At 42.3% G+C, this 16,265-nt stretch overlaps 1 protein-coding gene across 1 annotated transcript in view; it reads left to right on the top strand.

Annotated features, from left to right (window-relative positions):
- Positions 1–16,265, top strand: part of LOC149441688 (zinc finger FYVE domain-containing protein 26-like) — a gene marked incomplete at its 3' end in the record, with an annotated part of 275,032 nt that overhangs the window by 113,212 nt on the left and 145,555 nt on the right. The window contains exons 7-8 of the mRNA XM_089657042.1: positions 15,298–15,522; positions 15,619–15,721. Coding sequence (XP_089513168.1) covers positions 15,298–15,522; positions 15,619–15,721 — 328 coding nt within the window. The remainder of the gene's footprint in view (positions 1–15,297; positions 15,523–15,618; positions 15,722–16,265) is intronic.

Genomic DNA, 16,265 nt, shown 5'->3' with positions numbered 1-16,265 from the left:
TTAACAACTCATTGATTCAGGCGCTAGATCCTCTTTTCAACTTTTATTGCAGGGAAGTTAGACTAAAACTACAAATGAAATAACATTCAGTCAGTATATACAATCTACAAAATATACAGTCCTGACACACTAGTCTAGCTAGAAAGGGGTCTTTAAACATACCGGCAATGTTTTCGATAGGCTGACAACAGACTGCAGCTGGACATGTGTGGAGTCCTCTGGAGGAGATGTAAAGATGGCTGCTAGGAGATGTCTCTAAGACCTCATGGTGAAGCCCGTAGGATGATGGGAAAACTACGGTGGCCTTTAAGCAACAAAATGTGTAACTACAGAAACTAATCTATAAAACTGTAATACAAAAGAGCCACTAGATGGTGATATTACACTTTACCTTACATTCCATATCATAATAAACTAACAATGGACATAACATAAAAAATATGTGGAAGGCATGACACTCCCCGCCTGGTATCCCATGGTTGCCAACTATGATGGTCCTTCTGGGGAGAATAGTACAATTAGGTCAGACACAGGTCTGAGGAAAAGTTTAGACTCGTCTTGCCTAATGACCTTATCCTCAACTTTCCTGACTTTCCCATCTTTACTTGGAAACACTTGGGTTATCAGGCCCAAAGGCCATTCGTTTCTCCTTAACTGAGAGTCTTTCACGAGAACAATGGTGCCAGGTTCCAAGTTGGGCTTGCTGATTTGCCATTTGTGTCTGATCTGTAGAAAGGATGGGTACTGCTTCCTCCACTTATTCCAGAAGATGTCCGCCATGGCTTGCACTTGTCTCCACTGGCATCTGTATAGGTCTTTAGTGTCAAGGTTGATTGGAGGAGCTGTGGTTACTCCAACTTTCTGGGTAAGCAAAGTGGAAGGGGTGAGCAAGAAAGGATCTTCTGGGTCATTGGGTATTGATGTCAGGGGTCTGGAATTTATTATAGCCACTACTTCAGCCATGAAGGTAGTCAGTGTCTCATGTGTGAGCCTTGAAGTTCCTAACTATAGAAATATTGAGTCTAGGATTCTTCTAGCTATGCCGATCATGCGCTCCCAAGCACCTCCCATATGGGAAGCATGTGGTGGGGTAAATGTCCACATACAACCTTGTTCTGAAAGGTGTCTCTCTACACGTTCTTTGTCAAGGTTTGAAATTATATTCAATTCTTTGCAAGCTCTGACAAAGTTGGTACCTCTATCGGAGCGAATATGTTTGACGGGGCCTCTAATCGAAGTGAAGCGTGTGAGGGCATTTATAAAGCTGAATGTGTCTAAGGACTCAATGACTTCTATGTGTACAGCTCTGGTGCACATGCAAGTGAACATGACAGCCCGTTTTGCTGTTGGCACTGCCTCCTCTAGTTTGCCGTGTGATGACAGCCCAGGGCCCATATACATCGAGACCAACATTTGTGAATGGAGGTTCTGTGCTGAGTCGGTTTGCAGGGAGGTTAGCCATTTTCTAAGTTTGAAACATGCCACGAAGCTTATGGCAAGTGATGCATTTGAAAATAATTGTACTCACGAGTCTCTTGGCTCCCATTATCCAGAGTCTGGCTGCATGTAAGACTCCCTCTGTGAACAAACGCCCTTGGTGTTTGGTCTGTACATGGTAATGTTCCACAAGAAGTGAAGAAACATGGTGATTTGGGATTGCTACTGGATTGATTTCAACACTTTCAAGTCTTGCGTTGGAAATGAGCCCTCCGACTTTCAACAGTCCTTTACGGTCTTGGACGGTCACAGGTGCTGCAAACTCGAGTGGGTCGTACAGACTGTTTATGGTAGACAAGACACCTCACCTTGTGAAAGGCTTTGGCTCCTGGTCGACCTGGAAGGTAAGGGTGTCAGACTTGAGATCCCAATTGAGTCCTAAGCTGCGCTGTATGGGTATTAAGTCTGTTGCCAAGTCTAGGTCTTTCAAATCACTGGCCTGATCTTGAGAAGGGAAGGTTTCCATAATAGCCTTGCTGTTTGAAGCTATCTTATGTAACCTAAGGTTTGAACAGGCAAGTGTGCTTTGGGTCCTCTTAAGAAGACTGATTGCAGCCTTAGGCGATGGAAGTGACTTCAGGCCATCATCTACATAAAAGTCTCTCTCAATGAACTGTCTAACATCTTGCCCATAGTCTTTTTCACCGTCCTGGGCAGATAGCTTAAGTCCAAAATGGCGATGGGCTGTTGCCAAAAACATGCACTTTCATGTGGTATTCTGTAATGTCTTCAGTGGGGTTGCTATCCCTAAACCAGAAGAATCTCAGAAAGTTCCTGTGTTCTTCCTTGACTTGAAAACTGTGAAACATTTGTTGTATGTCAGCAACTATGGCGATGGCTTCCTTGCGGAATCTGTTGAGAACACCAAGAAGTGTGTTGTTGAGATCTGGTCCTTTTAAGAGGATGTCATTGAGAGAGATTCCTTCGTACTGGGAGCTGGAGTCAAATACTACTTGGATTTTCCCTGGCTTCTTGGGGTGGTAAACACTGAAAATAGGTAGGTACCAGCACTCTTCTTTCTCTTTCAAAGGTGGGGCCACCTCTGCATGGCTGTCTTCAAACATCTTGCTCATGAATGAGAAGAAATGCTCTTTCATTTCTGGTTTCCTTTGAAAATTGTGCCTGAGAGCAGAAAAGCGTTTTAGAGCCTGTAGTCTGTTGTTAGGAGGGCACGGTCTCCGTGTTTTGAAAGGCTGGGGAGCTACCCAGCTGTTTGCATCATTTTTGTAGAATCCTTGTTCCATTATCTTCAAGAAGATCTGATCCTCAATAGATGGGGCAATTTTGTGATCTTCTTTTTGTCTTTATGAAAACTGAGCATCCTAACTGATCGTTGTCTTCATCGCAGGGAAAATTGCTAGTGTAAAGGTTGGAATGTATAACACTTGCAGGTTTCTCTTTTACAAGGAATCTGTTGGGGCAAGGTTGAAAAAAAGATGGACGCCCATTCTCCAATGTGTTTGTAAAAAGAGAGTTCACACTGGTTGGTTTGTGAGAATTTCCTAGGCAAACATTGCCTATAATGACCCATCCTAGGTCCAGCTTCTGAGTGTAAGGGGAGTTGTGGGGGCCATTGATTTGTTTTCTCACCTTGTGAACTCTGATGATATCTCTCCCGAGCAGGAGCGCTATCTGAGCCAGGGGATCAAGCTTAGGGATGCAATGTGCTATGCTCTTAAGATGTCTGTGGTGAAATGCCGCCTCAGGTGTAGGGATCTCCCCTCTTTCAGTTGGGAACTGATTGCACTTGATTAAGGTCAGTAAAGGCAGGGACGTTTGGTCATCCATAGATTCGATCTGGTAACCAATGGCCCTTCTCCCAGTTTCTTCACTCTTGCCCGTACAAGTCCTGCGTGAATATGAAGAGCTGGCTCCCTCAATTTTAAAGGTGTCGAAGAAGGCTGAGCTAGCAAGTGATCTGTTGCTTTGATCGTCCAAGATTGCGTACAGCTTTACTGCTTTTTGTCTGTGACCTATGGGGTAAACTGTGACAAGATAAATCTTGGAGCAGGATTTGACAAAGAGACCTTCTCCACAGACTTGGGTGCACTGGGGTGTCACTACAGGAGGTACTGTGTATCGCTGCTCCCTGCCGTGCTCTTCAGCCTGGTTTGAGGGGGTAAGAGTTCATGGTGCTGGCCCTGGATGCAGAGCCGTATTGTGCTCTGTGCTGTCACACTCTAAACAGTTTATGCCTTCTTTACAGTTCTTTTCAAGGTGCGAAGTTGATGCACAGCACCTGTAGCAAATTCTGTTTTCTTTGAGGAAGGTTTTGCGATCTTGGAGAGTTTTTTCTCTGAAACCTCTGCACTTTAGCAATGGGTGGGGCTTCTTGTGAAGGGGACATTCTATGCTTGGATTCTCTGTTGGTGATGCGCTTGTTTTGTGTACTGCAACAGATACAGTGGGGCAAAAAAGTATTTAGTCAGCCACCAATTGTGCAAGTTATCCCACTTAAAAAGATGAGAGAGGCCTGTAATTGGCATCATAGGTAGACCTCAACTATGAGAGACTAAATGAGAAAAAAAATCCAGACAATCACATTGGCTGATTTGGAAAGAATTTATTTGCAAATTATGGTGGAAAATAAGTATTTGGTCACCTACAAACAAGCAAGATTTCTGGCTCTCACGGACCTGTACCTTCTTCTTTAAGAGGCTCCTCTGTCCTGAACTCATTACCTGTATCAATGGCACCTGTTTGAACTTGTTATCGGTATAAAAGACACCTGTCTACAACCTCAAACAGTCACACTTCCAACTCCACTATGGTGAAGACCAAAGAGCTGTCAAAGGACACCAGAAACAAAATTGTAGACCTGCACCAGGCTGGGAAGACTGAATCTGCAATAGGCAAGCAGCTTGGTGTGAACAAATCAACTGTGGGAGCAATAATTAGAAAATGGAAGACATACAAGACCACTGATAATCTCCCTCAATCTGGGGCTCCACGCAAGATCTCACCCCGTGGGCTCAAAATGATCACAAGAACGGTGAGCAAAAATCCCAGGACCACACGGGGGGACCTAGTGAATGACCTGCAGGGAGCTGGGACCAACGTAACAAAGGCTACCATCAGTAACACACTACGCTGCCAGGGATTCAGATCCTGCAGTGCCAGACGTGTCCCCCTGCTTAAGCCAATACATGTCCGGGCCCGTCTGAAGTTTGCTAGAGAGCATTTGGATGATCCAGAAGAGGATTGGGAGAATGTCATATGGTCAGATGAAACCAAAATAGAGCTGTTTGGTAGAAACACAACTCGTCGTGTTTGGAGGAGAGAGAATGCCGAGTTGCATCCAAAGAACACCATACCTACTGTGAAGCATGGGGGTGGCAACATCATGCTTTGGGGCTGTTTCTCCGCAAAGGGACCAGAACGACTGATCCATGTACAGGACAGAATGAATGGGGCCGTGTATTGTGAGATTTTTAGTGCAAACCTTCTTCCATCAGCAAGGGCATTGAAGATGAAACGTGGCTGCGTCTTCCAACATGACAATGATCCCAAACATACCACCCGGGCAACAAAGGACTGGCTTCGTAAGAAGCATTTCAAGGTCCTGGAGTGGCCTAGCCAGTCTCCAGATCTCAACCCCATAGAAAACCTTTGGAGAGAGTTGAAAGTCCGTGTTGCCCAGCGACAGCCCCAAAACATCACTGCTCTAGAAGAGATCTGCATGGAGGAATGGGCCAACATACCAGCAACAGTGTGTGCCAACCTTGTGAAGACTTACAGGAAACGTTTGACCTCTGTCATTGCCAACAAAGGATATATAACAAAGTATTGAGATGAACTTTTGATATTGACCAAATACTTATTTTCCACCATAATTTGCAAATAAATTCTTTCCAAATCAGCCAATGTGATTGTCTGGATTTTTTTCTCATCTTGTCTCTCATAGTTGAGGTCTACCTATGATGCCAATTACAGGCCTCTCTCATCTTTTTAAGTGGGAGAACTTGCACAATTGCTGGCTGACTAAATACTTTTTTGCCCCACTGTATGTCTTTGAAGTTGCGAGTTGAAGTAGGCTTACCTGTCCTAGGGTACGTAGAGTCATATGATGAGAAGTCAAAACTGGGATCATTTTTAATCTTTGCTTGTTGGCGAATAAAGTCTGTAAAGAAAGAGAATGGTGGGAAAGGGACGCTTTGTTTTTGCTTGTAGTTGGAGCCTTGTGTAACCCACATTTCTTGAAGGCTGTAAGGTAGTTTTTGCACGATGCGATTAACACCTTGAGATGTATCTAGAAAGGCAAGGCCTGGCAAATCTCCTTCTTCCTTGGCTACTTGGAGCTCTTACACCAGGTCACTTAACTCTCTCAGCTTCTGGAAGCCTTTGTTAGGAATCTTAGGGAAGTCCTCTATTCTTTTGAAGAGTGAATTTTCTATGGCTTCTGGGGAACCGTAACACTCCTCAATTCTCTCCCATATCATACTCAGTCCTCTACTTGGGAAGTTAACATTGATGTCTCTGATTCTTCTTGCATGTTCTGCTGACTCATTCCCCAGCCATTTGACTAAGAGATTGGCCTCCTCACTTGCAGATAGATCTAGATGTTTTATTGCATTTCTAAAGGATGATCGCCATGCTCTATAGCCTTTTGGTCGGTCATTAAACCTTGTGAGTCCTTTTGTCAATAGCTCACGGCGTGCAAAGAACTTGAGGAAATCCAACATACCTTCATCTTTGTGTGAGTAGTGTGGAGGTGTTCTGTTGTGCGGAGGACTTGGTGGGTATTTGTGGTCATCAGAAATGCTGTTACTGTGATTTCTACCCCACGACCCTTCCACTCTGAAGTGGGCGACACTATCATAGGGGTTTGATAGCTTGGATGCAGGTTTCACGAAAGGCTCACCCAGCATGGGATTATTTTCTGGCTTGATGTAGGGTGTATGGACTGCAGGAGTCGACCCTGCTCTTTTAGCTGAAAGCGGGCAGTCATTTGGCTTGGCATGTTGCAGCACATAGTCTGTAGTGTGCTGCAAATTGTCATGATCAGGTTTAATGTCAAGTATGTTGCTGAGTCTCTCACTGGTGGGGTTTGCAAGTTCTTCTAAGATGTCTGCCTCAGCTGCCGCTGCTTCCTTCTCTGCAGCCAGTTTCTCTAACACAGCTTCTGTGCGTAGCTTCTCTAGTTTCATTTGCATCTCTTTTTCGGCAAAGGCAGCCTTTACTTTAGCAGCTTCTGCTTTTGTGCGAGCAGTAGCAACCATGTCACTGCTCACTGACCTCCTTGAGCGCCTGGAGCTACCTGAGACTAGGGACATTGTCTCTAATGGCTGACTTTTTTTTCTGACATGTCTTGCAATGTGGAAGCCTGTTAAAGGCTGTTGTTTCACTGGCTTTCTGTGTGTAAGCCTGTTTGGAGCTACTGCTTTGCTGGCCCTCTGTGTCCAAGCCCGTTTGGAGCCGCCGTTTTACTGTTCTGCCCTCACTATACGTGGTGCGAGTATAATTAGATATACAGATAAACTCTCCTCCCTTAACAACTCATTGATTCAGGTGCTAGATCCTCTTTTCAACTTTTATTGCTGGGAAGTTAGACTAAAACTACAAATGAAAGAAATAACATTCAATCAGTATATACAATCTACAAAATATACAGTCCTGACACACTAGTCTAGCTAGAAAGGGGTTTTTAAACATACCGGCGATGTTTCCGATAGGCTGACAACAGACTGCAGCTGGACACGTGTGGAGTCCTCTGGAGGAGATGTAAAGATGGCTGCTAGGAGATGTTTCTAAGACCTCATGGTGAAGCCCGTAGGATGATGGGAAAACTACGGTGGCCTTTAAGCAACAAAATGTGTAACTACAGAAACTAATCTATAAACTGTAATACAAAACAGCCACTAGATGGCGATATTACACTTTACCTTTACATTCCATATCATAGTAAACTAACAATGGACATAACATAAAAAATATGTGGAAGGCATGACAGTTTGTTTTTGTTTTATTTTGGGTTTTTTTTTTTTTTCAGCCGAATGGGAATTTTGCATTGAAATACTGTACCACAACAGCAATACAAGCATTTGGCGTGTGGCTAAGCTCAACGTGCAGGTTTGACAGGCAATTCTGCCTGTGAAACTTGATATTTCAAGTTAACCACTTGAGCCCCAGAGGATTTACCCCCCTTAATGACCAGGCCTTTTTTTGCTGTTTGGCGCTGCACTAATTCAAATGATAATTGCGCGGTCATGCAATGCTATACCCAAACAAAATTTACGTCCTTTTTTTCACACAAATAGAGCTTTCTTTTGGTGGTATTTGATCACCTGTGCGCTTTTTATTTTTTGCGCTATAAACAAAAAAACCACAAAAATTTTGAAAAAAAACAATATTTTCTACTTTCAGCTATAAAAAATATATCGTAAACTCAAAGTTAGTCATAAATTTAAGCCAAAATGTATTCTGCTACATGTTTTTGGTAAAAAAAATCCCAATAAGTGTATATTGATTGCTTTGTGTGAAAGTTATAGCGTCTACAAACTATGGTATAGATACTGTAATTTATGCCTTTTTTTGCTATACAGCGCTGCACTAACTCAAATGATAATTGCGCGGTCATGCAATGCTGCACCCAAACGAAAATTACGTCCTTTTTTTCACACAAATAGAGCTTTCTTTTGGTGGTATTTGTTCACCTGTGCGCTTTTTATTTTTTGCGCTATAAACAAAAAAACCACAAAAATTTTGAAAAAAAACAATATTTTCTACTTTCAGCTATAAAAAATATATCGTAAACTCAAAGTTAGTCATAAATTTAAGCCAAAATGTATTCTGCTACATGTTTTTGGTAAAAAAAATCCCAATAAGTGTATATTGATTGCTTTGTGTGAAAGTTATAGCGTCTACAAACTATGGTATAGATACTGTAATTTATGCCTTTTTTTGCTATACAGCGCTGCACTAACTCAAATGATAATTGCGCGGTCATGCAATGCTGCACCCAAACGAAAATTACGTCCTTTTTTTCACACAAATAGAGCTTTCTTTTGGTGGTATTTGATCACCTGTGTGCTTTTTATTTTTTGCGCTATAAACAAAAAAACCACAAAAATTTTGAAAAAAACCAATATTTTCTACTTTCAGCTATAAAAAATATATCGTAAACTCAAAGTTAGTCATAAATTTAAGCCAAAATGTATTCTTCTACATGTTTTTGGTAAAAAAAATCCCAATAAGTGTATATTGATTGCTTTATGTGAAAGTTATAGCGTCTACAAACTATGGTATAGATACTGTAATTTATGCCTTTTTTTGCTATACAGCGCTGCACTAACTCAAATGATAATTGCGCGGTCATGCAATGCTGCACCCAAACGAAAATTACGTCCATTTTTTCACACAAATAGAGCTTTCTTTTGGTGGTATTTGATCACCTGTGTGCTTTTTATTTTTTCGCTATAAACAAAAAAACCACAAAAATTTTGAAAAAAAACAATATTTTCTACTTTCAGCTATAAAAAATATATCGTAAACTCAAAGTTAGTCATAAATTTAAGCCAAAATGTATTCTGCTACATGTTTTTGGTAAAAAAAATCCCGTGCATTAGTGGGCAAACTGGCGCTATCTAGGAGGGGCGCTAACACTATCGGAAGTCACCAGTGACACTAATACAGTGATCAGTAAAAATCTCTTCACTGTAATCAATGACACTGGTGACAGGGCAGTGAAGGGGTTAACTGGGGGGGGGGTGATCAAGGGGTTAAACGGGATTACTGGTGTACTGGCGGGCAATCTGGCGCTATCTGGGAGGGGCGCTAACTCTATCGGAAGTCGCCAGCGACACTGATACAGTGATCAGTAAAAATCGGTTCACTGATCAGTGACACTGGTGACAGGGCAGTGCAGGGGTTAACTGGGGGGGGCGATCAAGGGGTTAAACGGGATTACTGGTGTACTGGCGGGCAAACTGGCGCTATCTGGGAGGGGCGCTAACTCTATCGGAAGTCGCCAGCGACACTGATACAGTGATCAGTAAAAATTGGTTCACTGATCAGTGACACTGGGTGACAGGCAGTGAAGGGTTTAACTGGAGGGGGGGGGGCGATCAAGGGGTTAAACGGGATTACTGGTGTACTGGCGGGCAATCTGGCGCTATCTGGGAGGGGCGCTAACTCTATCGGAAGTCGCCAGCGACACTGATACAGTGATCTGTAAAAATTGGTTCACTGATCAGTGACACTGGGTGACAGGGCAGTGAAGGGGTTAACTGGAGGGGGGGGGGCGATCAAGGGGTTAAACGGGATTACTGGTGTACTGGCGGGCAAACTGGCGCTATCTGGGAGGGGCGCTAACTCTATCGGAAGTCGCCAGCGACACTGATACAGTGATCAGTAAAAATTGGTTCACTGATCAGTGACACTGGGTGACAGGGCAGTGAAGGGGTTAACTGGAGGGGGGGGGGGTGATCAAGGGGTTAAACGGGATTACTGGTGTACTGGCGGGCAATCTGGCGCTATCTGGGAGGGGCGCTAACTCTTTCGGAAGTCGCCAGCGACACTGATCAGTAAAAATCACTTCACTGATCAGTAACACTGGTGACAGGGCAGTGAAGGGTTAACTGGAGGGGGGGGGGGCGATCAGGGGGTTAAATGTGTCCTAGAGTGTTCTAACTGTAGTGTAGTGCTTGTGTACTCACTTTTTGGATGTCTTCTTCTCTGTCTGGAACGGAATGTGTCCAGGCAGAGAAGAATGACATCATATCCTGCCCTGTGTATGTCAACACAGGACAGGATAGGACAGGGACCGATCATGTGATTTCAGCCAGAAATCACTGGCTGAAATCTAATGATTGATCCCTCCTGGATCAAATAGTGTCACCCGCGGGTCGGCGGGAGCGCGCGCGCGCGCCCCCTGCCGGCGAAAGTGTCGGGAGCGCGGAACCCGTTTTTAAACGTGGTTTTGCGCTCCACTGCCGCCCTGCACACGTATATACACAGTGGCAGGGCGGCAAGCGGTTAAAACTGCCCCACTATGAAGTTAAGCATCAAGGCCATGGCAGTGTGTACTTACCCTTGCAGCTGCTATGTTCATTTAGAGGTAGGTGGTCAGGCAGCAGTTCTGTTTAATCATCCTCTTTTATGCCATTCCAACTATTAGGCACAATCTGGTCTTTCCCATTGCTCTCCTTGGCATGCATTACAGAACTTTTCTTGCAACTGTATCGCAGCAGGGTGGCTGATAACTTTGTCTTGCTGTGTCAACTTTTTAAACGTAAACCAGGCCAATTGCCTGTTATGGGTTTTAAAATAAATATATAATAGTGCAGCGCTATAAAACTAATTACCTCCAAACAGTGTAAGGATCAGAAAAAGATAAAAAAAAATAAAAAAAAAAATATATATATATATATATATATATACATGATACAGTGCTAGATTTTTTTTTTTTCAATTGTTTGATCACGTGTGTATATAATTTAAGATCCCCCTCCAATCCACATTTGAGAGATCACTTAATTAAAAATAAATAGTGCAAAACAGTGCGTGCATCCCTAACCAGGGATAAATTGCTAAAATGTGATCAGTGAACCACACTTGACAAAATTCCACAGTAAAACCCAAACACAAATCAGAGTCCCCGATATAAATGCTAAAATGAATACAGTCCAAAAACAAATCAAATCATGCTCCAAATATTCAAAACACATGCAGGTGGTATTTGTGTGGTCGTGGTCACAGGTGCAAATCCTCAAATGGCCAAAATGCCCCCTCACCTCCTTACAATGACCCCACAGGGCCAGCTCGCTTTAGGATCACACCATGATCCTCACAGGTAGTACTCTTTGTGGGTCAATCACCCACTTGTGGTAATCAATGGTGGCACTCACTCCTCTTCTTATAGGTCTCCTCCAGCCGCTGGCATCAGCAACACTTTTTACCCTCCACACAGGACCACAGTAATGAAACAAAAAGATCCTCCATGGTGTGATAACGTTTTAATGAAGCCAAATATAAAGATATAAAAATGCCCACTCACACATCTGTAATGAAACACTCGCCTTTACACCACACACTATGGGTGTACTGCGTCATACACCTGCTCTGCCCCTCCAGTGCTCACTGAAGCATTGGGCTCTGGAGCGGGTGGGAGTGACTGGCTCAAGCTTTTAGGGGCATGCACATTGTTGAGATCTCTGCAGAGCCTGGATCGGCTCTGTGATGTTAGCTGACAACAGGCTTTACCATTTGCCCTCCAGAGGATTTACTATCTGACCAGGCCATTTTTTGCGACACGGTGCTGCAGAATTTTAATTGACAATTGCGCAGTCATGAAACACTGCACCTGAATGAAATATTATGTCCTTTTTTTCTCATAAATGGAGCTTTCTTTTGGTGGTATTTGATCACCTGTGCGGTTTTTATTTTTAATATAAACAAAAAAAAAACCCCACTATTTTGAGGAAAAAAATATTTTTTACTTTTTACTATTAAACGTCTTTATGGACCTTGCTTAGCGCACTGGTGCGCAGTCATGTTGGAACCGGAAGGGCCATCCCCAAACTGTTCCCACAAAGTTGGGAGCATAAAATTGTCCAAAATGTCTTGGTTTGCTGATGCCTTAAGTGTTCCCTTCACTGGAACTAAGGGACCAAGCACAACCCCTGAAAAAAAAAGCCCTACACACAATCTCCCCTCCACCAAACCTTACACTTGGCACAATGCAGTTAGGCAAGTGCCGTTCTCCTGGCAACCACCAAACCAAGCACGTCCATCAGACAGAGAAGTGTGATTTGTCACTCCAGAAAACAAGTCTCCACTGCTCTAGAGTCCAGTGGTGGCATGCTTTACACCACTGCATCTGATGCTTTACACCATTGCATCCGACGCTTTGCATTGCACTTGGTGATGTAAGACTTGGATGCAGCTGCTCGGCCATGGAAACCCACTCCATGAAGCTCTCTACACATTGTTGTTTTAATCTGAAGGCCACATGAAGTTTGGAGGTCTTTAGCTATTGATACTACAGACTGTTAGCAACTTCTGTGCACTTCAGCATGTGCTGATCTCACTCGTCATTCGTCATTCGTGGCTGAGTTGCTGTTTATACCCAATTGCTTCCACTGTGTTATAATACCACCAACAGTTGACCGTGGAATATTTAGTTGCAAGGAAATTACACGGATGGACTTTTTGCACAGGTGGCAACCTATCATGGTACCACGCTTGAATTCACTGAGCTCCTGAGAGTGACCCGTTCTTTCTCAAATGTTTGTAGAAGCAGTCTGCATGGAGTTGCTTTATTTTATACACCTGTGGTCATGGAGGTGATTGAACACCTGAATCCAATTATTTGGAGGGGTGTCCTACTATATTTGGCAATATAGTGTATATACCCTAGTTTGTAGACTCCATAACTTTTGCACAGACTAAATAATATTTACAGATTTGGGTTATGTTTTACCAAAGACATGTAGCAGGATACATTTTGGCCTAAATTTATGAAGATGATTAGCAAAATTTTATGACAGAAACCAAGAAAAACATGTTTATTTTCAATATTTTTGGTAATTTTTCATTTTTTATAGCAAAAAAAAAAAAACCCTACTGGTGATTAAATACCGTCATATCAAAATTCTATTTGTACCCAAATTAAATTATAATTTTTTTTCAGTGTTGCATGATCCAGCAATTGCCAGCTAAAGTAGCACGGTGCGGAATAGCAAAAAAAATGCCCTGGTCATGAAGTGGGTAAAACCTTCCGGAGGTCAAGTGGTTAAAGCCCTTTTTAATATTAACCAAATGCTCCCAAGTTTCTCACCTGGGGTACCCCAGTGATCCTCCCAACATTTTGTAGACCACAGGGACACTCCAGGAGGTAGACCAGAGCCCTGGTAGAGCAAGTAATAATGCTATATCTCCTTTGAGTGACACTTGTAAAAACAAAGTCCTGTCCTGTAAGTGCTATTAGGGCCTGCAACCTTGCAAACACCACACCTGCAACATAGGACATTCTAATTACTTAGGAGCATAGAATGGATGAAGGTTAAAAAAAACCTTGAGCCTATACAACCATTTTATGAAGGTTGTTTACACATTTTGGAACATATATAGCTCCCAATGTATTAGTGTCCTAGGGTAACAACTTTTTTTTTAAAAATTGAAGGTTTTTACTCATGTCATAGGTGTGGTGTTTGTAAGGTTGCAGGCCCTGATTGCACTTGTACAGGATATTTTATTTCAAGTGCCACTCAAAGGAGCTTTAGTATTGATAGTTTTATTACTTGCTTTACTAGGCCGGTGGTCTACTTCCTGGAGTGTCAGTGTGGTCTGCAATATGTGGGGAGGACCACTCCAGGTGAGAATTGGGGAGCATTTGGTTGATATTAAAGGTCTTTAAGGAACATGATCACTTCGTTTTGGGTGCACCATAACCAGAATCCCTCTGCTCTAAAGGTCATAGGAATAAACCGTTTCCTCATTGGAGGGGTAGTAATACCGCCAGGGGGATATGAGTTGAGGTCCTATGCTCCACATGGCTTGAATGTGGAGTGGCACCTCCACTGTTTTATCAACAGTCATTGACTCTCCCATGCACCTTTTCCTCTTTTCAATCATTTACTTATCTTCTAGTATTATTTTAATTTTATCTAGTATGACATTTGACCACTAGAAGGATCCACTCTCAGGGATATTATCATTAGAAATGTAAACAGGTTTTTATTTATTGGTACATTTTGCATAGTGTATTGGAATACAGTTTTGTTTTAGAGGGCCTACATACCATGCCATTTATATTATAAGCAGTTTACCTCATTGGTGTTTTGGTCTGTGCCTGGCTGTTCGGTTCCGTTGATGCACCATATAAGCCTAGTGTTTGATGTTCCGGGTAGGCTGCGTTCCCCAGAAGTGTGATCTCAAAATCTGTGCTAGTTGTGGTGATCTATCTTAAAGTGATTGTAAACCCTTACCTCATAAAACAACCCATTTAGCTTAAAATAGAAATGAAAGGTAAAATTGTGTACAGAGATAAAAAAAAAAAAAAAATTATAAATACCTTTTTTCCTCTTTTTCACATACCCTCTGTTCACAGCTGCATAAGAGCTAGAGGAAGAGAAACCACAGCACACTGTTCCCAGTGAAAGACTGTTCGGGGGTGTCAGGACAGGCCTGATCATTGGAGGAAAGCAGCATAACTAGAGAAATAACTGAGCTATGTTCTCCTGCTTAGCGTGGTCAGTTTTTAATAGGAAAGCAGAGGGGCTGACATGAACACACAAGTATTTCACACAAAGGAAGCAGTACAAAGAGAACCAGATACTTTTTTTATGCAAGTACATGAAACAGCAGGCACATATCAGGAATATAAAATGCTGGGTTTACATATCCTTTAATGTACAGTCTCATTAGCTTGGCACACACTGACTGAATCCAAGTGTCAACCTGCAGATCATAGAAAGCTTTAACCCAAAAAGCTTGCGTAGATCATAACATATGAACTTCACCTAAGTCAAAAAATCAATGTGTCTAACTCCTGCAGAATGCAGCACATGTGATGTATGGAGACTAAAGCATGAAGAAGGGTTGTATTAACTACATAGAACATCCCCTAGCTACTGAGTAAGGTAGGGACAAAATTATTTAAAGGCAAACACAATATAACATGATACTATCCATTAAAACCTATGATTTTCAAATAAAAAATAGTCAGTGCATGTGTAAAGAAGCTCAATAACACTATTACATTATGACTAGTATAGATATATCTTAACTATTTACAATTACCATGATATTTTTTATTGATTCTAACAAATGATCAAAATATATTTTTTCTTTTTTCCTCAGAACTAAAAGGAAATATTGTTCAGTCATTGCTAGATCAGAGTATGAAGCCACAAGACGTTCAAACGAATCCTGTCCGCAAGCAGTTAATTCTTCTTTTGGAAAACTTTGAAAAGCAAGCACAATCACTAAACATGGAAAATTATATATTTGATCATGTTCATCATTTTATTACGTACATTGACACTCTGGCAAAAGTTATTGTTCAAAGCATAAATTCAGACTTGGGTAAGTGGTATATAGCCATGGGGGTTATTGCTTATGGAAACACCTGTAAACAAACATACCTGGTCGAATACTGTATGTAATTTATTTTTGTTTCAGAGTCATTGGATATGAAGATAGGAAATCCTTTCATTCTTCTGCAACAAAAACCTTCCCAGTTGATCTCCTATTTGGTGTTTGAACGTCAAGTTCCTCCTGAAAGGTAATTCATTATTTCTCCCTGGTTTTCTAAGTTCTCTTTTATTAATATAGATCTTTAAAGCGATATACCTCTGCTTTTTCTTCATTATCTATTGCATTGTCTGCACAGCATGTTATCCTACACTGTAGGGCCGTTTCGTTTTCTGATATTTGGATGTCACGGGCTGCTTCCAAACCCATATTTTTAGGAGTTTTGGCTCAGTTCCCAGTGTATAATGACTCAAATTGTTTTATTTTAATTGAACAGTACAGGACAAAAGCTGTATATTCATAGAATCTGGGTTATAGGCTGGTATCTTCAGGAGATTGGACCCTGGCAAAGCTTTTTAGGACCTGACCCCTGGGCATCCCCCCTATAATCCTACCCCAATCTGTCAGTCCTCTGTTATTTGCTAGTGTTCCAAGGTGATGGACCTCTTCACCCTTAGGGCTCGTTCACACTTGACTGTTTTCCAACTCTTGTCAAGCGCCCCTTTAGCGTTTGACAAGCGTTGGTCCGGCATTTGCGGAGCGGTTTTTAACGCTCCTCAAACGCCGCATGCTGG

This window comes from Staurois parvus, unplaced genomic scaffold, assembly GCF_062004578.1.
Source record: "Staurois parvus isolate SC_StPar_1 unplaced genomic scaffold, SC_StPar_1.0 ptg000959l, whole genome shotgun sequence".
Taxonomy (NCBI): Eukaryota; Metazoa; Chordata; class Amphibia; order Anura; family Ranidae; genus Staurois; species Staurois parvus.
This window is presented reverse-complemented; position numbering and strand designations above follow the sequence as displayed.